General features: G+C 46.1%; 1 protein-coding gene across 1 annotated transcript in view; it reads right to left on the reverse strand.

Moving 5' to 3' along the window:
- The window catches only part of CSMD2 (CUB and Sushi multiple domains 2), a 580,178-nt gene that overhangs the window by 504,415 nt on the left and 51,714 nt on the right, over window positions 1-24,049 (reverse strand). Inside the window, exon 2 of the mRNA XM_040974400.1 lies at window positions 13,478-13,694. Coding sequence (XP_040830334.1) covers window positions 13,478-13,694 — 217 coding nt within the window. The remainder of the gene's footprint in view (window positions 1-13,477; window positions 13,695-24,049) is intronic.

The following is a 24,049-nucleotide window of genomic DNA, read 5'->3' on the forward strand; positions in this document are numbered from 1 at the left end:
CCAATATTGTATTTTACACCTCGTACAATTGGCAAATCTTCAAAACTCCCCTGCAAAGTAGATTCTATTATAATCCCGATGTTGTGGGTGTAGGAACAGACATTCAGCAAGGAGCGGCTTCCTCAAAGTCACACTGCTAGTAGCAGGCTCTGCAAAGACATGGACCCAGATAAACTCTCTCCCTTACTCACACACTCCATGGGGTGCTCTGCCAGGGCTGCAAGACAGGGAACGGGCAATAGCAACTATAATCAGAATCCATTCCAAGTCAGGAGCACAAAAAAAAAATTGCTTTAAAGTGGTCACATCTTAAGATCCAATGGTCTCACTGGTCAATACAAAGATCAGACCATCCAGAAACTTCATCTCCCCAGAAGCAAGATGTTCTGGAAAACCAGAGGCCTCTGCCTTACTCTGGGCGTAAAGTCAGTTCACAAATGCCAAATTTCAGAGCTTGCTTTAATGGCCAAGGGAATTCCAGTTGTAATGATAATCATTATTCACAGAAATCTAAATTTATTGACATGTTTATCTCTTAAGTTTATCTACTTGAATAAAGTGCATCAGGGGCTAGAGCAGGTTCCATTTTCCATGAGTTACGCCAGCTTCTTCCAGCTCCTGCCCCTGGGAAAAAAGAGATGAAAGGCTCACACAGACGGAGCTTTTCAAGACAGGCCTAGAAGGTGTGCACAATTCTTCTAGGCACTGTCTGCTGCCCACTGAGCCCCATGGCCCCAGCGAAATACGAAGAGGGCTGGGACACATGGGCCCTGGTTGGGTACTGCTCCCCACTGGGGACTCTTTACTATGGGAGATAAATAGGATTGACAGAGAACAGTCAGCCTTCCCTGTGGCACTGCTCAATGTGGTTGGGGCAATAAACCCTTATGCCAAAGACAAATTCTGGCTTTGTTGAAAGAGCCAAGAGCAATACTTGGGCAGGGCAAAAATAATCCCAGAAGAACTGGGTCATCTCTGAGCCCTTCCAAATAAATCTCTGGCATCACCCAATGACAATTATCAGAGCTGGAAGGAGCTCTGATTTTCTCTAGACTTCAGTTCTTATTTCCCAAGTCAGGGAATTGCAGCTGGCCCTGAGCAGGGATGGGACTCAGTGAAGACACAAAACAAACCAAGAACCGGGCTGGGAAGAAATCCAGGTCTCCAGGCCCCCCAGTCCTGGCACTGGGTACCACATCTCATTTGTGGCAATTCAGATACACCTGCTGGTGCAATCATTTGGCTCTTTGTTCTCTTAAACTGAGTTACTGGTTCTTTTTTACACTTATTTTAATTGCAAGAGAATGAGAAACAAAGTGTCCTGGAGGTGCGTATTTGTATCCCACTTCTGCCTTGGAAAGGAACAATAGAATACCAGATCCAAACCTGCAAAATTCCTTGGGTTAAAAATCTGCTGCCCCAAGGCTCATGGAATAGGAACTGCTGGGGAAGAAAGGGACGTTTTCACACCTCAGTAACAGTTCTGTTGGCAGCCAATTGCAACAAAGTTGGTGATCAAGGGGTGCCCAGCTGCAGTCTGGGGACCCTGTTGCCTGAGGGTAAGGAGGTAGGGTTGCCACACAGTTTTTAGGCTCAAATCATGGGATCCAGGAAGCTTTCGATGTTGGTTGCTATTAAACAGAAGACTTGGTGAATAGGAAAGGTGAAACTTGGAAAAATGTTTATTTTGATCTTGAACCACAGGGCTCTACTGTGTGTGGAGAGATGGCCCAGGACCCTGACACTGTTGCCCACCTGGCTTTGTATATGACCTGCTGCTCTGCCCAGACCTTCCCTTTGGCATGGGGTGATGGGCACACTGCTACCTGCCCCAAGAGGCACTGCCATTAGTTTCCAGAGTCTCAGTCCTGGCAAAACTGCATGCCTCCCCTTTCAAAGCTGCCTTTAGGCCTGCTGTGCTCACAGAGTTATGAGAACTTAGGTAAGGCTACCCTAAGCATGTCGTCTCTCCGAGCCCATTTCCTTAGCAATAAACACAGAGGCACCAGTCCTTACCTCTGAGGGCACTGCAAAGAAGTGACATATGGTTAACGCCTTGATGGAAGTTCATGGAAAATGGAAACAAAATATGAATTATTTTGGTTCCAAAAGAATGTTGAGATTTATGCATGAGAACACATACAGCAGGTGGCACACAACCAGTAAATAGGATTCCACTGCCTTGAGCCTTCTCACCAGATTCACAACTCAGGGTGGTAAATAAATATTTTCTCTATGAAAATTCTGCGACACTTCCTCGGCCCGATTCTGTGCCCCAGGGGCATGGGGCCACAGTCAGGGTTGGTGATGGAGACAGGGACCTCAGTGGTATCTGTCCACCTCCAAAACTGTCTACTCAAGATAAAGCAAGCTGAGCAGTTGCCCAGGACTGCTGTCCAGAGTAGCTCCGTACAGCAGTTCCCAGGGGTCCTGGCCTCTCTACGTGACTTCAGCTGACTCATTAATCACAGAATAACTTCCCAATTAAACACACAGCTCCCATGAACAGGTTTGCCTTGGGATGCAAATTTACCAGCATTTAGGGTGAATCAAGCATATTTACTTTTCAGATATTAGGGGTTTGATAAAATCCATAATGCCTTTGGCCTCAAGTCCTCTTCCTATTAATTATTAAACCCTTGTGTTTCAAGGGTAATTGAATCCATGTTTCTAATTAGTTTACACTTAATTCATCAGAACAATTTTTAAAGAGCTGATGGATGTCCCAATAAGTCTCATGGGCAGTTTAATGAATCTTTATTTAAGAAGAAATTGGCCACACACCACACTGTTAGCAGCGCTTACCCCTGGAGAACAGGGGCAGTGGAAGGGCCTAGTGAGCGAGGCACTTAGATATAATTCTCCCTGCTGCACTGCCTGACTTTGTCAAAAGCAGTAAGTACCTGTTACATCTGGGTTTCGGACAAACTACTTTAAAAGGAAATGGAATGGATTTTGTTTACAGCAAATGCAACGTATGCAAATAGACATAGCATCTTGGGTCAGAGGAGAACTTGGTCTGTGGCTCCAGGGAATTCATGTCCACTCCTCTCTTAGCCTCTTGACAGCTCAGAGGCCTTCACTGTTTATTTAACCTCTTCAAGCAGAATGGACACTGAATTATTGGCTGTTGTGTCTCATGCCTGTTTAGAGCCTTTCCCTGCCTGCCCACTTCCCTTAGCATGTGCCTCAAGCTTCCTTGTGATCTGGCCCCAGCCATGCTCATCTTCCATGGCAATGTGAACGAGCCTGTTGTCACTCTATACCATGCCTTTCTCTCACTCTGGTCTGGACATATAAACATTTTTCTCTTGAGTTAAAACACTATTCTCGCTTCCTTCCAGACAACCTTCATGCATTCGCTCCATAAATATTTGTTGAATATGTATCTCATACCAGGCATGATGTTAGGTCCTAGGACTACTACAGAACATAAAGAAAGAGTTTGGGTGGCTCTCTCTCTCTCCTCTCCCTGTTTCTGTTTCTGTGTTTCTCTCCCTCCTTCCCTCTCTGTTTCTCTCTCTCACTCTCTCTCTCTTTCTCTCTCTCTCTCTCTCTCTCTCTCTCTCTCTCACACACACACACACACACACACACACACACACAGTATGGCAGAGCAGCTATCGCAGAAAGGCCTAGCCAGGGAGGGAAGTAGAGTTGTCTTAGAAGGAACGCCTGGATGAGGTAGTCACTATTGGGTCGTGGTGTGATAACAATGAAAGAGACAAATGAACAAAAGGGCAGAAGAAGGGAGGATCCCCAACCTCCCAGAGGAGCCACAAGGCTGAGTCAGGCTGCCCATCCCAACCTCTAGCATCCAGGACAGCTTGTTTCTCTGTCTCCCTCAAGATTCAGCAAGGTGCTCGCAGACAGAGGCGTCCTTGTGAACTGCTGTGTCACCAACACCTGGCATTCCTAGTAAACTTTCAATAACCATTGAATAAATGAACCACTACGCCTGATGTGGTGGTTAGCACACAATAGATACTTTGTGCATTCATCTCTTCTATCTCCCGTCCAGCACCCTCACTCTGTCCCCATCCTAAACAAAGACTTCTTCATCACCTTGCATCTCCTCCAAGAACCCCTTGCCCATAAGAGAACATTCCAGAGGGATCGTGGGCTAGTCCTTTGAGGGCCTCTGCTGTGTGTTGCATCTTTATAACAATTTATACTGCTTATAAATCTGGCATAATTGTGGAGTTTTACAACTTTCAAACAGGTGTCTAATGCCAGTCAAGTAAAATCTGCCACTTGCTCCAAATGTCTCAAACTGCATTCTACCTTAGGCTCATGACAGAATGTGCATTGCCAATAAGTGGAGGAGTTGGGTGTAAAGTATCCCATAACCAGAGGCACACATGTGTATGAAGGGTGCCTTTGCAGTGCGTGGCTGCTGTAGTCACTGCCTATTCCCTAGCAGGCCTCCCCACTGAGGGAGGCTGTGATTAGAGCAACTCCATAGATGATGTTCGCTTGTGTTCCACTACAAAACTTCATTCCACGTTCAACTACAAAGCACTGAGCGATGTGCCAGCTTGGAGAGGCCACCTAATTGTGCACGCAGAGACGTGGGAATTGTTTCAGTAATTCATGCAACCAGGGCTGACGCTGCATTCTCTAGAAGGCTCTTTGTTCTTCTCGGGCTAATTTCCAAATTCCTACAGCCTCCCTATCCTCAGGACTGACTCTGACTCCCTTCTGATTCCCACCCTGATCCATTATAAGAAGAATCTGATCAGCTTCTATTGTAAATTTAATTTCAAGCAGCCAGACGCTGCCTTCTGGCACCCCAGGACATTGTTGCTTGTGAATAGATCCAGATGAAATGTGAGATGTTTTCAGGGAGTGGGCTCTGAAGTCCTGGTGGAAAGAAGGAGATGCCAGAAGATACACGGCATCTGCACAAAACAAGTGATGTGCCAGGGGTCCACTAGCACCTTCTCACTCTCAAAGCCAGGTTCAGCATCGCTGACAATTCCCTATTCTACAGAGCAGGAAAGTGGGGCCCACATGGATTGGCTCACTTGCTCCAAGAACCCTGGCACTCAAATCACTCTGCCTCCGGGCTTGCCTGCCTCAGTATCACTAGAATTTGGGGCCAGGTGATTCTGTGCTGACAGCAGATGCCCCATGCTTACTAAGATGTTTAGTAACATGCCTAGCCTCAACCTGCTAGATGCCAGTAGCATGCTTGTTGCTGTGACAACAAAAACATCTCCAGGCACGACCAAGTATCCTTGGAGGGAGTTGAGGGTGGCATAGAGCAAACGGCTTCTAGGCAAATCTTAAATATTTATTGGATTGTTTCATATTTTTTGTCTAGCAGTGTTTTTCTATTTTTTCTGCATGTATATGAGCAATGTTTTTGCACCACAATTCAAAGTGGTTTACACACATTGTTTGATTTAATCCTCATAACAAACCTGGCGGCATGTTTTGCTATATCCACTTTATAAAGAGGAGAGTCCAAGCAATTGGCCAATGTCACACAGCTAGGAAAGAACTGGAACTCAGATTTTCACAAGACTACTATATGTATCACTGTTTGGCTTTCCCTCAATGTGATGGAAGGTTGGGTTCCCACGCTCATGGAACCTATCCAGCAGGAGAGAATCATTGCTCACAGCACAATCCAAGCAAGGTGGACAAAGGTGTGTCTGAGCGGACCTGGTGACCTGGGTCGAAAGGGAATTCTGCAGCATTTTGTTGAGGCCAGAGTGTTGGGTGGAAGGAAAGAAAAGGGAGCTGGTTTAAAAGTGCAGCAACACCAGGAACTGCCAACACTGGGCCTGTCAAGCTTCAGACAGACAATAAATATGGCAAGCCCCCAGGTGGTGCAAGGAGAGAAACCTGCTGTCCACTTCTTCCCTTACTGTGTGGGAAGTGAAGGGAGGCACATGATATGCACGCACAATGCATGCGATCACATGATACACTGCATGCATACATGTTACATATTGTCATTGGAATCACCTGTGCATGTACCCACTACATGTCATGCTTATGTATGCACACTACACGCACACGCACAGGGTATAAGCAAAGCAGTGCTTTCATCAGCCATTTCCCAATCTAGAAGGTCCACTGTGTGGGCTGGGGTCAAGTCTCAGGACGGGCATCAAAGCCCCCTAGAAAGACTTGAGATAGGAATGCAAGGATGCACACCCTACTTATGGACTGTTTAGGAACCTGCAGCAGGGGACTCACAACCAAGAAAACAGACCAGAAGTCCAGGTCTGCCTCTCTCACTTCCAGAAGAAGGTTCAGAGAGGCCAAGATTTGTATTAGCTCATGGTATTCATCACTGCAGAGACCAGAGCAATATACACCCTGGCCTGTAGTTGAGCATCCCAGGAAAACCCTGCGTGCAGGGTGTCCCCTCTTGTACCAGAGTGGAGGCGGGGATCCATGCAGGCCTGTCTGTGAGGAGTCATTCTCCACTCCCTTCTTTCTCTTGTTCCCACTCCATGGCTCCTATAAATGCACTACTACGTGTGAGCACAACTCCTTTCCACAGCAGCATTCAAATTCACATCACCTTCTCTGCTCCTTGTTCCCCTGTACACTACCACAGTCGCTAGACTGCCCCCATCCCCACTGTACTTCCCACACTGCAGCCATATCAAGCCAAATCCTCTGCAGACAGAGCCGGCATTGTGCGATCCACAGGCGAAGCCTCCACTTGAAACCCAGGAGCGGCTAGCCAGCATGATCAGGCAAGAAACAAAAGGGAGCCATTTTCATTCCCAGGTAAACTCAGGGAGGTCCTAGAATATTAGATCAACATACAGACATCACTGCCTGTCCATACGTTAGCAACAGCTAGTAGAAATAAACACAATTGCATGAACAAGAATCAAAACCTCCACAGGAGACACTTCCTATTCATTTCTCAAAAGGAAGATGACATATTAAAATTCTCCCTCCACATGCATGCATAAACTCTCATGGAAATGATCTCTGATGAAATACCTACACAGGTAGCTTAGGAAGAGACACCTGTGTGCTACAGACACTGAGGAATTGCTACCAGATGGAGAGCCAGTAAGACCTGATTAAGAAAAAGGTGAGGCAGGCAGGATGTTGACACACAACAACAGCTGGAAGTGTGCTCTCAAGCAGGAAAGTCTACCTGGAGTAGAACAAAAATCAGAGAGAAAGCAAAGAAATGTACACCTAAAGACAGAAAAGAAGTGATGGTTAAGAGGTTTAATATAAGAAAGCACTAGGGCCAGTCTTGTGGCACAGCATGCTAAGTCACCAACCACACGAGCTCCGGCTGCTCAGCTTCTGGTCCAGCTCCCTGCGAAGGCAGTGGATGATCGAGTATAGGAACCCCTGCGTCCATGTGGAAAACCAGAGGGAATTCCTGCCTCTGCCTGGCCCTGACCTAATGTGCAGCCAGTTACAGAGTGATTCCACAGATAAACGATCTCCCTCCCCACCCCTGCTTCTCTCCCCTCCGTCTCTTCCTTCTTCTCTCTCTCCTCGTCACCCTGCCTTTCAAATTATTTTTTTTAAATCTTTAAAAATTAAAAAGCATTACACATCAAAGAGGAACATACATACCAGTTATCACACACACACACACACACAAAGTGAATAAACTTTCTTATTAACAAATATAGATTTTCAGGATGTAAGAAAGCTTAGAGTACCCCTAAAAAAATAACATAAATGTGTCAAAAGATGAGGGATTGACAAAGATGGATGTTTAAGTGCAATCCTAAAAGGAAAGCGATTGACAATATTAGTGCCAAAGCAGAATTTAAGGTGAAAAAAATGGGAAAGAAAGCTAGTATTTATATTAGAAAAATATAATATTCATTCAAAAGTTCTAATATTTAAAACTTCACACACTAAAGGACAGCAACCAATACAGAAAATTAAAACAGAAATAAGGGCTCAACACAGCAGTCTAGTGGCCAAAGTCCTCGAACATGCTGGGATTCCGTATGGGCACTGGTTTGCGTCCCAGCGGCCCCATGTTGCATCCAGCTCCCTGCTTGTGGCCTGGAAAAGCAGTCGAGGATGGCCCAAAGCCTTGGGACGGTGCACCCACGTGGGAGACCCAGAACAAGTTTCTGGATCCTTGCTTCGGATTGGCTCAGCTCTGGCTATTGAGACCACTTGGGGAGTGAATCATCAGATGGAAGATCTTCCTCTCTGTCTCTCCTCCTCTCTGTATATCTGACTTTCCAATAATGAAATAAAATAAGTCTTTTAAAAAATAGAAAAAAAAGTAAAAAGAGCAAAAGTGACAATGAAAATGTGAGACCCACACACTCTTTATCAACAAATATCAATTAGTCAATACATAACAAATTAGAAAAATTGGATTCTATAAATAATGATTGTTCATCCTTCAACCACAGAATATCTATTCTTTGCAAATACTCAGAGGACGTTTACAAAACTGGTCTCATACACAGGGAAGAAAAATCAACAAATTCTCCAAAGCACAAAGTGTAATCTGATCATAACGCACTAAAACTGGATAATAATTTTTTAAGTACAAACAAATATTATTTGAGATTTTGAAGACAAAGCCCTAGAGTCAATGAAAGAACAAAACTGCAATTATAAACTCTTCCTGAAATAACAAGTACCCATCAAAATTTATGGGGAAATGGTCAAAGTTGTACTTAAGGGAAAATGCCTCTGAATGTTTTTGTTATCAAGCAAGAAATAATGGAACTAATTCAATTCACAAACTCAGCCAAAGAGCAACATCAGCCTAAGGTAAGTGGGGGGGAAAGAGTGAATACAGATAAAAGCAGAAATCAATAGGTTAGAGAACAGCAAAAGAATAAAATTGATAGTCCTCCTGTTGGAACTTTGGAAAGACCAATAACGGAGGCAAACTTCTGGTAGGACAAATCGAGAGGAAAGAAGAAAAACACAAAGGCACCAGAAACCATGTGGTGCCCACATGGCAGGGACAGAAAGACAGCCTGAGAACACCACACGCCAGGCTGGGTTCCAGAAAACCTCAGGAAAACAGACAACAGAACAAACACACAGAAGGAACCTTGGGGGCAGGAGCTGGGTGCAACAGTTGAGAAGCACTGGGTCACCCACATCCTGTGACTAAGTGCCTGGTTCTCACACCAGCTTCCTGCTCATGTGCACCCACCATGGGCTGCAAGACCACGAGTTCCTACCACTCACATGGCAGACATAAGGTGGAGTCTGGGGTTTTGGCCTGACCCAGCAGCAGCAGCTGTTGTGGGCTTTTATAGAAAATCTATGTAGTCTAACAGCTATATACAAATATGAAAACAGTTTACAAAGACTCAAGGGTCCCAACAAACACACCCTGGGGTCTCCCCTCTCACATGCCCCCCACTCCTTAAGGGAGCATCACTTCAGTACCTTCAACAACATCACGTTCCATTGTCATTGTAATGATCCTTGGGGGCCACGTCCCCTTCCAGTGTGTCCTAAACTGTGAACTCCCTTGGTTCTACATGTGCTAAGAGGCATGGGGTTCCCTTGGCTAGTCCTGAAATGAACTGAAATGAGCAGGTCAGCAAGGCAGAGAGGCACAGCCCAAGCATGAACAGCTGAGTGAGGTGTCCAGAGCCATCTCTACTTGCGATTTTGGGCCAGGCTTGGAAACCCATTCATGTGCTGGGCCGGACCTGGTAACCTAGTCAGGTCCTTGTACTTCCTAGGATGGGAAGCGTCCCCCGCAAACAGGACCACATACTTCCCTAGGTTGTAGAATCCCCTCCCTCTACATCTTGGAGCATGGGTTAGAGCTCTCCCTCCATGGATGAGTTTTCTTCATCTCAAGTGTCAGAGAGCAGGCACACCTGTGGAGTCCCAGACTGAAGAGCCAGGAAAACCTGAGTTGTCCCATATGCTGCCAGCATCCATACATCATCCACAGTCCGTACAGATGCCCTAGGGAAGGTATCATCTGAGCTCCCAAGTGCCTGCTGGGCAAGACCTCCTCCTTGGGGACCTCACCCAGTCTCCCAGCCTCAAAGCACTGGGTCCCAGTATCCCACCTGTGTCTCTCCAGCTCCAGTTCCCCTGAACTCAAAACTCATATCCTTAAGTATATGCTCAACAGCCTCACCAGAGTGTTGACCGGGCACCCCAAACTGTGGATGGCCCAACTGCAGCCATGACTTTCCATGCCAGCACAAGCAGCCTTCTCTCAGGATCCACAGAGCTCAGTGCCAGGAGCCCCTAGTGGTCAGTAACTCCAAGAGACACTCAAGACTCCCATATAATGGTGCCATGTGTGCATGTAACCTTCTCACCCACAACATGCCCGCCCTGACACCTGTCTTCATTCCTGCCTTCAGGGCATTCAGACTTCCCCTTCCTGAAGCCTCCACCACCCCCAAGGTTCCCTCTCCATTCACAACCTCCAGGGCCACTTTTCAGCCACCCCTTATTCTGGAACCAGCCAACGCTGTGTGTGTGTGTTTCCTTATTGTCATCCAAACATGGGCTCCCACATGGGCCAAAATTATTCTCTTGGGGAGGAGGCTGCCATCCGCCACCTGCTTCATTTGCATCCTCGGGCCTCCTACACTTCCCTCTCCCTGGGCTTCTACTTCCACACACCCATGTGGCTGGGGAGGACCAATCTGCTGGCTGAAGAGCACAAAGGTGACCAGCATATTTTTCAGACATGGGTTGTGTCCTCTTCTGGATCACTCAGGAGCTGACTCAAGATGCCCTTGATGCTACAGGAGCCACCTTGATCCTGGAGAGGAGCCTGAAACAGGTCATCTGGGTCTCCCTCATTGGACTGTATCTCTGTGACCTCTTGGCTGAGGCTGGCAAGTCCCAGAGGAAGAGGTGAAGCTCATAATGAAGGCGGGCCATTTACGAACCCCTAGCATGCTTGAGCAAAGCTCCCCCCTCCAGCCTGACCAGGAGCCTCATCTCCGGAGCCCAGAGGGGCCTCAGTGGCTCTTGTATCACATCTCCAAGCCCTCCTCTCCAGCCACCAGGAAGTTCTTATACCCACCCCAGAGCCCTCTCCCAAGCCATGAACCAAATGGAAACAAAGCTTTTTGCAGAAAAAGAAAAGCAACCTACACACCTCCTCCAATAGACCTTAAGCCATCTCTCGATTGCTTACGATACCTAATGCAATGGAAGAGCTGTATAAAAATAGTTGCTACACTGCATGAGTATTGTTTGGGGAACAATGACAAGGAAAACAGTGTGCAAAGAAGCAATTATTTTTTTTTTCTGACACATTCGACGCAGAACCCATAGATTTGGAAGGCTGTGGGCTTCTGAGCCGTCCCCATCTCAGGAGATAGCTACTTTTTGCTACCAGTTATTCTGGCCAAAATGACTCCCAGACCACATCCTCAATCCAGCAGCAAAGCCTGTCTGCTCTGTGTGTGCAGCAAGGCCCAGAGTTGCCACTTCTCACCACCTCCTCCTCATCATTGCAGTCTCCAGTGGGCATGCCCCTGCCTCACCCTTTCACTCTGTTCTACCACCACAGCCCATGGTATGTCAAAGCAAGGCTCTCCTAGGCTCAAAACCTTCCACAGGCTTCCCATTTCCCTTGACATTAAAGCCAAACTTCTAGGTGGTTCTACAGCATCCACCACCTCCTGTCACTTCGCAGCCTTGTCTCTCACCTTCCAGGATTTCTGCCCCCTGTCTCCATTCCAGCCTCCTACTCCCAGGTCTCCCACACACCCTTCTCTACCTGTGAGATAAATTCAAAGCAGCAAATCACAAAGATGATACCAGCGTGGTGGTCCTCTTGGTCTACACACCTGGATTGGCCAGGTGGGCTGTGCTGGGGCAGGACCACTCTCCCAAAGGCCTTTCCTTCTCCTATATACTTGGCTTTCACCCACACAGGATGCCACACCTGAAACCACCTTACTTCGTTGTTCTCAGACACTTTCCCCTTTGCAAAGGCCTCCTCAGCACCAATATCCCAACCATCCCCACTTGTTTTGTCTTCAGAACACCTCCTTTCTTTGCCATGCCCTTGCTGCCTGCCCTCTGGGCAGGTCACCTCCAACAAGGCTTTGCTTTGCTCACTGCTATGTCTCCAGACCCAGGCCATTGTCAGCACCTAAGAGATGTTTATGCTGGAGCCCAGCGTGGTAGCCTAGTGGCTAAAGTCCCTGTCTTGCATACACTGGGATCCCATATGGGTGCTAGTTTGTGTCCCAGTGGCCCTGCTTCCCATCCAGCTCCTTGTTTGTGGTCTGGGAAAGCAGTTGAGGATGACCCAAAGTCTTGGGCCCCTTGCAACCACGTGGGAGACCCGGAAGAGGCTCCTGGCTTCGAATTGGCTCAGCTCTGGCCATTGTGGCTGCTTGGGGAGTGAATCAGTGGGCAGAAAATCTTTCTGTATCTCTTTTTCTCTGTAAATCTGACTTTCCAATAAAATAAACCAATAAATCCTTAAAAGACAGAGAGGGATGCTCATAAAATATTTGTGAAAGGAATGAATCAACAGGACTCCTGTGCCTTTCCCCAAAGTTCCCCTGTGCTCCTGTTGGGTGCCACACGCTGGTCAACCTCAAGGGAAGCTAGAAAACTCCTGGCTTGTCAGGCAAGGCACAGGTATGCCCAACCCAGCTGCAGTTTTCCCAGACTGCACTGCTTGCAGAAGACAGGGAAAGGGGAGAGGGAAGAGCTGAGGAAAAAGAAATAGCCTGGGAATTCCAGACTCCTGCAAGCATGAGGTGACCCCGCTCTGGGAATGTGCAAACCAAGCACTCCACTGTCTCTTAAATAAACACTGGAGGTTAAACACCAAGCAAGAAACTGCTCATTAGTGTACCAAGTCATCACATGCAATTAGCACCTCAGACTCCCCAGAGTCTTGGCTACTCCATCAACCCTTTTGGCCTGGCTGGTGGGACAGGGAAAGAGACAGGGATGACGCTTGCTCAGACTTCTGAATCATCAAAATCCAGGAGGTATGATGTCAAGGACTTCAATCTCGCCCAAGAGCCCAGAACCCAGAAAACCGGGGCAAGCCTTCCTGGCCTCTCTTTCTCCACAAATGTCAACACTCCCCCTTGAGAGAGGCTCAAGAGAACAGATTTGGGGAACTCTAGGTCTACAGCCACAGCCAAGGCTGCCCAAGTGCATGGAAAATCCCAAAGGGCAACAACAGTTTCAACTCCATGTTGCAAGGCATATGCATTATCCATCACCATCATCCTTCAACCCCTGCTCCATTGGGTTCAAGGAGAAAATGACTATCATTGTGTGCAACAAATTCTCTCTCTCACACACACACGCATGCAAAAATCAACAGAAAGGCATTTCCATAATTGATGTTTTTTCACCTAGTTTCCCCAAATGCCAAACTCACTCCCACTACTGGGATACGTGTACCAAGAAAGGAATCAAGAACTTTAAAGAAAGCAGTCTTGTCAGCAACTGTAAACCTTTCTCCCAAGCCACAGTCTCAGCACTGCTGGCTCAGATCCCAGCTGCTCAGTAGGGAAGTGGTTACCTTATCCTCAGGTTCTCCGGCTGAGGCGGGCCATCAAACACAGACAGCACATCAAAGTCCTCTTCCAGGGCAAAGGACTGGAACACAAGCTGGATCCTGTGCTGGGCCTGCGCAGTGATGGTCCACGTGCAGTTGGCATAGTTGGGGTAGCCATACGGGAACCCTGGGCTCTCCACTGTTCCATTGGGACCTTGTAGCTGGAATGTGCAGTTCTGACCTGGGAGAGAGAAAAAGAGGACCTTCAGTGTGTACCATAAGAACTCCTAGAAACTTCTAGAAGAACATGAGCAATTATTAGGGAACCATTAACCCTTATGGGCCAGCCCTCATGCTTGGCACAGGGAGAGGAAGAAAAGCGACCCCCTCTGCGATGAGCTCTCTGTGCACTGCCCACTGGCCAGGGGACAGAGAGCATATTGTTTTGTCCAAGTATCAGGTCAACTCTGTGAACTTAAGTTTGTACTTCATAGAGAGGCTCAGTGACTGTGAACTCAAAGGCAACCCAAACCAGGCTCAAATCGGAATTGCCCTTTACAGCACAGAATGCCAGAAGGGGCATTTCAAAACTTCTCCACCATCAGAAGCCTTATGCTTCCAGCCAAGGTCCCTCCCTCCACTTGCCAATCACCAGGATCCCCTTGTGTTTGCAGTTCCAAGTCCTACCAGTTGGCCCCAGGTGGTCTCCATCCTCCCCGTATAGGAACCATCTCCTCCCAGCATCTAAACATAACCCTCTCCCTCCCCTTCGGCTCCTCTTACTCTCCATGCTTCCAGAACCTGCCACTCTCTCTCTCTCTCCATGCATTCCATCACTAACAAAGCATATTCACTCCACTCTTCTGCCTCCCATCTCAGCCCTGACCACTCCCTCGCAATCAAGCCCCCTGACAATACAAGCTGTCATATTTTGTCCCCTGCCATCAACTCTGCCTCCAAGTCCTGCTGATTGACCTGCACAAGCCTGTCAAGGTTACCAAAAGGATGCTTTTTATCTCTATACAAACTGATCACCCACTGCCTCCACACCCATCTTCTAGAACACCGTTGCCCTAGCCTTGTGCACTGTATCCCCTGGGATGTGGGTAGGAAAGGGACCCTGCCCCATGGGGATTCCGGAAGGAGGAGTGCGAAGCAGGGGAGGAGCCTGTGGGCCCACCTGGTCCCTGTGATGCCCCTGATTTGCTGGGGGCTAATTTTGGAGCAACCACATCCTTCCCTCCACTGTGTCACTGGTTCCTCTTCTGGCTTGGTGTCAGGGTCTCTTGGATGACCCGTGATGGCACAGAGCAGGCCAGCCTCTCCTTGGGATTTTGCCTCAGTGTCTGGGTCACCCCAGTGATCCTCTGTAGCACAGGGCAAGCCAGCCTCTCCTTGGGACCCACAGACTCCTGATCTCCTCCACCCATTTTGCTCCCCTTCCACTGCTCCCATTCTTGAGAAAGGGAATGGCCCCTCCATCTCCTTGTCTAAACTAGGTCCATGTGGAAGCTGACAAGGCTCTTCTGCCACCCTCTCCCACCTCACATTCACCTCTTCCTGGTCTCTGCCAGCCCATCCTTCATACTGCAGCCAGGGACAACTGTGCAAAACAGAAATCTGAACATATCCCTCCCATGTCACACCTCCCCCAAACTTTCTGTGACTCCTCATTGCTCTTCAAGAAGGAAAAAACAATGCAAGGTTTATAAAGTCACTGCCCTGGTGACCCCTACGTCTCAGACCCACCAGCTTTCCAGCCAAACCCCACCCTTCTCCAGCCTGCATCCCACCATATGTTTGTCCTCTTAGCTGAAAACACCTAGCCTTCCGTCCAGAGCATGCTCATCTCTTAGAGCCCTGTCCACTGCCCCTGGACCGGGTCAGCCCCTCTGCTATGCTCTACTGTGATGCCATCACCTCTCATCTGTAGCACCTGTCACAGACGCAACTTCTGCCATTGCACATGATTGCTTCAGAGATGCTGTTTCACAGAGACCCATCTTTAAATCCAAACCCCACGGTGAACAAACTTCACGCATCCGTTGTATGTGTTTGATGTTTATTCACACATTGTTCTGACAGCCTTACCTATGCTGCCTTGTGTGGTCCTTAAGACAGCCCTGTTAATACCACCAATATACTCTCCATTTCAGAAACAAAGAATGCAGGCAAAGTGAAACTAAGGGGCAAGGCCCAAAGTGCTGGCACTGAGAGGTGGGATTCAGACAGACATGGTCCATTTCAGACACTCACTCTCTTCCACCATGACGCTGACAATTGGACTCAGCACTAATTTTTAAAAAGCCAATTTAGGGATTAACTAACTAAAGATGGTTAATCTCCAAAAGATTTTAATATTAAAAAACTCTTAAAGTATCCCGTTAAAGGAGGAAACAAAAGTTAAAATCTTTCACATTGCTAAATAAGCATTTAATCAAATTGGACATGGAATGCTGACTAAAATAGCATTCATAACTAGAGAAAAGAACATTTCCTAATAATAATAAAGCAGAGATTTAGAACAATATCCTACAACAATCTCATTGAGATTGAGACCAAGACAGAGAGGCCATCATCACCTCTGAGATTTCAAGTCTTATTGGAAGAGCTAACCCCTGTGGTACATGAAAAAGAAATTAGACAGGAGGAAGCGAAAACACGTTTGCAGATGATATATTAATATTTCTGTGAGACCCAGGAGAATCCATTATAAAGCTATTAGCACTAATAAGAAATTTCAGCAAAGTAGTCAAACGTAAAATAATATACAAAAATCGGTAACATTCCCGTGTGCCTGTAACAGATAAAAATATAAAGAAGTCTTGTTTATGATAACTACACAATGCATGTAGCACAGAGAAATAAGCTCAATAAGAAATCTACAGGCATTACATAAAAATGAATTTTACAGAAGGCTTCAAATTTTTTGAATAACTGGGTAGACACAGCATTATCTTGAGTGGAAAGACTAACGACTCGCAGGTTAATTTATAACATTAACCTCTTGGAAAGTCATTGAAAAGTTAATTTATAAGTTTAATACAATTCTGATCAAAAGCCCAACGACCTGTTTAAAAGTTGGCAAAATAATACCTAAGTTGAACTGAAAAAAAAAATAGATTACCACAGACAACTCAATAAAAAAGGTAGTGAAGTTAATAGTTGGTTCTATAAGCCACTGAAGAGCATCAAAAATGACATCCACAAAAATAATGCGGGAGAGGTCTGACAGTTGACTGTGCCAAGTAGAACATGGCACAGTATTGCAAGAAAAGCCTTATTATGCTAAAAATTAAAACATCTGTATGACCACATTTAAAAAAAAATCAATGCGAGAAGCAAGATTTTTTTGCAAGGTCAACTAATTAACTGTGTGGGAAAGAAATTAAGTTATCTTCACAACTCACACCACAAGGTAAAATAGATTCCAAATGGAGCCAAGAGTTGAATGTTAAAAAAGAAAAAAATCAAGACAGAAGACGATTCGAAGAAAATATAGGTAATTATCCATGATTTTTCTGAAATCTGATGGAGTTATATAAAAGTATGTGCATATCAAAAAGAAACAAAACCAAAAGTCATATAAAAATACTAGTAAAAGTAATTCTATATGGAAAGGACTACTATTAATAATTGGCACAAGAGTATACATTGTAACTGAAGACTGCACCGACTCTGGACAAATTAGTTAATAAAAAATAGGATAGATGGCCCAGACAGCAGAACAAGAGCCAGCTGCAAAAACAATAACATGGAGTGTCCGCCTCCACAGCTTCCCAAGGAAACAGCTCTGAACTCCCCACTAGCATAGACACCAGTTCTGCCTGGGACACATCCTGTGGAAGAGATTATTGCATCATGTCGCTCACTGATTCGGTCCTCCTGTGGAGATGCTATGTTAAGGCATGGGGTCTGAATCACAGAAGACCAAACGTTAATAAGCACATTCCTGGGGCAGGAGTGTGCCAAATGGGGTACACACAGTGGTTCTGGGCTCCATCTTAAAGGCCACCTTCATTCACATTTCAAACAATCACCAACCTCAATATTAACACCACCTGCACTCCCCAGAACCAAGCCTCTGCCAGAATCGGGCATGAACAGTATCTTTCTCTGCCAAGCAAGAAGTGAAGGGGTCTCTGCAGAGAGGCCCAGAGAACATTTCCCATGAAGCAGTCAGGAAAGGTGACAAGAGTAGGAAGTCGGGGGCAGGCAGAGTGGAAGGAGGAGATCCAAAGAGTAGCTACGTGCAGGAGAAGGTGACGCAAGGCATTGAACCCCAGAGATGTGGATGAGGGTCGGGGGTGAGGTCACTCGATTTGATGTCTAAATGGTCTCTCTGGAAGTGAGACTGTGGAGATCAAGAGCTTTGTCCTGACCTGGCCAGGTCCCCAGTGCCTAGAATTCAATAAGTATTTGCTGAGCAGATACATCAATTTCAGCTTAGGTAGATGGGAGGGGTGCAGGGTGGACACTGGATAGACTGTAATAGGGAAAGGCAGGATTGGCTGGTGAGAAGGTGGAAGGCCACTCTAGCTTGAACAGTACCGTACATTTGACTCATTGTAAAGAAACATGGAAAAGACAGGCAAGATTTAGAAAGCGGATGCTAATGATCATCTCCCTTGGCTTCCAGAAGCAACTGCTGTTAATGCTTTCATTTACTTTTTCTTTATTTTTTTTCGTGCACATTTTCCATTGTAGAGACAATCATGTACCCTCTATAAACATATATGTTCTTCCTCAGCAAATTATGCTTCAATCTTAAATTGCAAAAGGTAACGAGCTCATGTAGTAGCCGAGATATGCAAGTATTCACGCAAATAGAAACATGCACCTCCAGGCTCCCTCCCTTGCCACCCAACCAAAACTCACAGAAGTTAACAGACAGATATGCGTCCCTTCCCTGCCTTCTCCTGGCTCATGCAAACATATGGACACATTCAGAAAGGATTTTTTTCTATTATTTAGCTTTAAAAACGAGACAGCAGCTGAGTTCATTTCTATGTGAGCTGCTTTCTCCCTTTACAATCCATTCGGGACACCTTCCAGGTCAGTAGATACAGATCTAACTTATTTTTTTGCATGAATGTGCAATATTCCACAGCATGGATGTGTTTCCATTTATTCAACCACCCCCTGTTGGCAGCCATTCTGGTCATTTCTCTAAGTTTTCTTTTGTAACAATACAATAAACATTAGATATAATATGAGATTTCCTCCAGCATATTGAGTCTGCTCATAAACAGCATTTTAAATGGAAACACAACATTTGACTATATGGCTACACTAGAATTGACTCAGCTATTCCATTGTAAGACATTATATTTCTTTCCAGATCATTTTCTATTCTGTTATATTACTTTGGCCCTCAGAAAGGTATGGGGAAGAACATGGTGGGTACAATATATATATAAAAAAAAATTCAACAGCCAGATTAGCAGAAGGAATGCTCAACTCAAGCACTGATGGACGGGTTTCAGTTTTGGTCCCTGGGAGGTACGATCCACATCAGGCTGGCTGACCTCTGCGGCATGCACTATTAGGGATGATAAGAAAGGGCTAGGATCCCAAGTTGCTCGAAATGTCCCTAACATCAGATGTACGGTAGGAAGTTGGAGCCCAGACTAGCTACTCCAGACTGAAATAATAGCAGAGTCAATACCGAAATGGCTATGTGTCCTCATATGCGCATGAAACATGAATTCCTTCCAAGAAAAGGACTACCTGTTTTTTACTTCTCAGGAATAACATTCTGCCTTGTACATAAAAATTCTGCCACTGGCTTCCATACCAACATCACCTTGCATTTGTGTCCCAGAAGCCGGGATGGTCCTTCTCACAACTTTTGACTTTGGTCCTTGGTAAATGAAGCTAACCAGTAACGCCAAGGCCAGCCTCACAAAACTTAACCTTCGGATTGCTACTCGCTCCTTGTTCAGAATGACTTCCCAAGACAGATAGCCCTAAGTGCAGGCTTCAGGGTCAAAGGGTACCAACATGTCTGACTTTGGGGCATTTTCTTCTCTATTTTTTAAAATTTAGTTATTTTAATTTTTACTGCAAAGGCAGCTATACAAAGAGAGAAGACGAGACAGAGAGAAAGATCTTCCATCCACTGGTTCACTCTCCAAGTGGCCTCAATGGCTAGAGCTGAGCTGATCTCAAGCCAGGAGTCACCAGCTTCTGGGTCTCCCCTGTGCGTACAGGGTCCCAAGGCTTTGGGCGGTCCTTAACTGCTTTCCTAGGCCACAAACTGGGAGCTGGATGGGAAGTGGAGCAGCCAGAACAAAAACCAGTCCTTATATGAGATCCTGGCGCATGCAAGGCAAGAACCTCAACCACTAGGCTGGTGTGCTGAGCCTGCTAAAGCATTTTCTTAAAAACATGCACCAATTATCTTCTCAACAGCCAGGTCTGGGAATGCGTTTTTTAAAGCATGTTTACCAGCATCCTGTATCACTTTAATGGGAAGTTTGTGACTGCTTCACAAGTGCAAAATTGCTATTGTGTTTCGGTCAGCATTTCTCTATGACAGACTCAACTTCTTTCCAACTTTTCCTAACAATTTCAGCTTCTTCTTTTGGGAAATATCTAATGATAGCTTTGGCTCATTTCTCACTGGTGTGTTTACTTTTTCCCGCTTATTTACGTATCTTTACATCATGTGCAATATCAAACACAACATCAAGCTCTATGTCACATGTGCTACATGTGTGCTCTGTGGCCCTTTCGCTTGTATTGCTTGACCTACAGAGGTGTCTACATTTTAACTTCCTAATTTTTTTTTTTTGTCAATCTGTACTCATTGTAGAATCAGACTTTTAACCTTCTGTATTTGTGGAAAATATTGTTCTCTCTCCGATGGTGTGCTCTTTTTCTTGATAATGTTTCGCCTGTATTTACCTTGAGAAAGGTTTCTTTCAACTAAAGGTCAGCTGCCTTCCCGTCTCCTCCCTGGTCCCCACAACACCCTCCCACCTGAGCAGGCATCCCTTTGCCCCCTCATCTCCTGTTTCTCAGCCCACATGCTTGTACTCCGGTTGCTCTGCCTCCAGGATGTCCCCGCTGAGACCCCTCATGCTGATCTGGGGATCCGAATTCACCTGACCTTCCTTTGAAACCTGTATGATGCACCCCTTCACTTCATTCAGGTGAGGAGGCCAATATCCATCTCAGAGATGCCCCTCAAAGCAATTCAGCTTTCCCTCTTCTCAGTCCACATGCTCCAGGTGCCTCCTTTTACTTCAGTGCACAAACACCTCCAACTCACACTTTCCTGTTGTTTTCTACCTCTCTTCCGCAGGAGAATGCAGCCTCCCTGAGGGCAGAGCCCAGCTCGCAGGCCTGGACCATGCCACGGAGGGTATCCACGGAACCGTAGTGGGCTGCGTGAATGAATGCATGCATGAATGGATGTGAGATACCCACTCAGCTCTCTGTGCTGGGGCTGATCCTCCACCCAGCAAACTCCAGGAATTTTTAAGACTCACTGTCTCCTCCAGAAAGTTTTATCAGAATTCTCAAGGCAACATCAAGTATTCTTTCATTACTTGTTCATCATTCCCTATGAATATCATTGCCTGCACCCGTGGTGATAATGATCTGTTTATGTGGCTATTTCTACCATCAGACTCCTGGAGATTTGATTCACAATTTTTCTCCAGCACTTTCTCAGGGCTTGTCCATAGATGACACCCAGTACATTTTTAAAAATTATTGTATGGTAGCATGAAATGCATTAATCTTTTTACAACATCCAAACAATACTCACCAACTTCATTAGTCTGTGTGTATATGGATTATTCTGGAAGTGGCTTAATTTAGTAAAAAAGATTAAAAGCATGGGTTTTAGAAGCAAATGGCTTGGGTTCAAATTTCAGATTTGCCAGTTAGTACCTTGTGGCGTATTTATTGGCTCTTTAAACTTGAGTTTCAATATTTTCAAAATTAATACCACTTCTAGGATAGCCATGTGGTGAAACGTGATAATGTCTGCTAAATTACTGAATGCTTAGGACAGTACCTGGCACACCATAACCGATCCATAAATACCAGCTAATCTTTCAGCAAAGAGTTCTATTTTCTTTATGTGTCCCAGTCACATCTAGTTAATGCTATTCCCAGACATTTATGCACTTTTTGTTGCTCTAGTGAATGACATTTTTCCCCATTACTTTTTTCTAACTAGTTATTACTGCTGTACAGAAAACGTATTGATTTTTATATATTCAACTGGCATCCAACTGGGCTTCTGAACTCTTATTAATTCTAAAGATTTCTCAGGTGATTCCCTTAGGTGTTTTAACTATACAATCATGTTGTCTACAAATAATGATAATTTTGAGCAGATAACTCTTTTGAGAAGTTTGGCAGGAAAATTCAATTCAATTCTGCAAATATTTATTGACTCATAAGGTCAATTTTGCACAAATTTAATCGGAGACATTGGTGGGGCGTCCAGGCAGGAATGGCCAGAAGGCAATTAGGGTTGCAGAACAGTGTTTGGGTGAGCAATCTGGGCTCGAGATATGGCTGTGTGGATGCAGTGCAATTAATGAAACTGCCCTACGAATCAGCCTGGATGAAGCTATAGAGGCAGGAGGAATCATCACACCTGCTAACGAGGTCTCTCCTGCTGCATAGAGAGCCGACCAGATGCCCCAAGGCCACATTACTATGTGTGCCAGCTGAGCAGGGAGACGGTGCCTGAAGACGGGAGAGACAGGGGTCAAGCAGCATCTCTGGCCTCACGCAACAATGCTTCGGGAAAGGACCAAGATCTGTTGTCATTAGAGATGCTGGCATCAGGGCTCATCGCAGCACCTCTTCCCTCCACACCATGTGCTTCTGTCACACCAAATGGCCCATCCTCTACACTCACTCCAGACCCCTTCAGGCCTTGACAACACCTGGCCCTTTGCCTGGAAGGCCCTTCCCCCAGTGTCTCTACCTGGCAAATGCAGCTCATAGTCCAGATTCAGATCTCATGCACCTCCAGAAAGGAGCTCCCCTCAGTCCTCTTCCCCATGGCTACCCTCATATCCCCAGCATAAGACTGTTTCTTAAGGTATAGACCTTTCAAGAACGAGGATGAGGGTTTACTCAGGCTTAACATTCATTGGAAGGGGCCTGTGTTATGGCCCAGAGGGTTAAACTACTGCTCACAAGCCCAGAAATCCATATCAGACTGCTGGTTCAAGTCCTGGCTGCTAATCCACCTGCCTACGAATGCCCTGAGATTGCAGCAGGCGATGGCTCAAGCACCCTTTTGCTTGCCACCCAAGTCGGAGACCCAGATGGAATTCTGGAATACTAGGAGACCCAGCCCTGGCTATTGTAGCCATTTGGGGAGTGATTCAGTGGATTATAGATCTCTCCTCTCTCTTCTGCTTTTTCCTCTCTGATGCTCTATCAGATAAATAAATCATCCTTTGGTGGCACCTCTTGGATAAAGCCCCAACTTCTAAATATGATACAAAGGCTCCAATGAGCAGGCCTCTGCTTCTCTCCCAAGATCCCTATCCTGCTCTCTGCCTTAGACTCCAACCCAACCCAGACCCTTTGGTTCCTCTACATCTCCATAATGAACCTGTTGTTCATCCTTGCATCTTAAATGCTTCTGGCTGAAGCACTGCTTCCACAAGGCTTGCCCTGCTCAATTCTATGCAGTCTTCAGGCCACAGCGAAACCTTCATTCCTCCCTGGGAAACTCTACAACACCCTCCCCACTGAGCTGTATTCCTTTCCTCTCAATATGCAGACACATACAACTCTGCTACACGTTCACACACAGTCCTGCACCTCCACTGTCACATCTGTCACATGGACATGTGTCATGGCACTGCTCGGTGTTTGTTTCCCATGAGAGCTGTGGGGTCCATGAGATGGAGGACACATTCTGTCCAGTCCACACTACACCAATCCCAGAACTCTGAAATCTGACAACTGTAAGATGCCTTTGCTTTCATTTTGAATGTAGTACATAGGGTTTGACTTTCTCCTACTGGAAGTAGAGCCCAGTCACCCTGGACACAATCTCCCATTCTCTACCTTTTGCCAGTGCTCAATGTGATCCACCCAGAAATCTTCACCCAGCTTCTAGTGACCACCTTCCTTTGGGACAGCTAGATGCAAGTGCTTGACTTGTCCCACTGACTACATGCCCTGCATGGACACACAGGCCATTGTAATCAACTATCAGTCGCAACAATGCAATCCTCACAGACCCTATATCAGCTTGCCCTGCACCCTCCAGGGAGAATTTCCCAGGGGAACCTAACTGAGTAATAGCCTGGACCCCAGACACCAGCAAAATCCATCAGTTCTCGTTCTCTCTCTCTCTCTCTCTCTCTCTCTCTCTCTCTCTCTCTCCCTCCATTTCCCTCCCTCCCTTCTTATCTTTCTCCCTCCCTCCTTCCCTCATTCCTTTCCTTCTTCTCTCTCTTCTCTCCCTCTCACTTGCTTACCCTGACTACTGCTTCCCACCTACTAGTGAGCATGCAAATCCCAACCACTCCCCTCCTTCTTGGCCCTGAAGGCTGTGCTGCCCTCTTCTTTCTGGGTTCTGTAAGCAGTAAAAACTGTTTCTGT

This window comes from Ochotona curzoniae, unplaced genomic scaffold (genome assembly GCF_017591425.1).
Source record: "Ochotona curzoniae isolate NIBS_2020 unplaced genomic scaffold, NIBS_Ocur_1.0 contig_2404, whole genome shotgun sequence".
Taxonomy (NCBI): Eukaryota; Metazoa; Chordata; class Mammalia; order Lagomorpha; family Ochotonidae; genus Ochotona; species Ochotona curzoniae.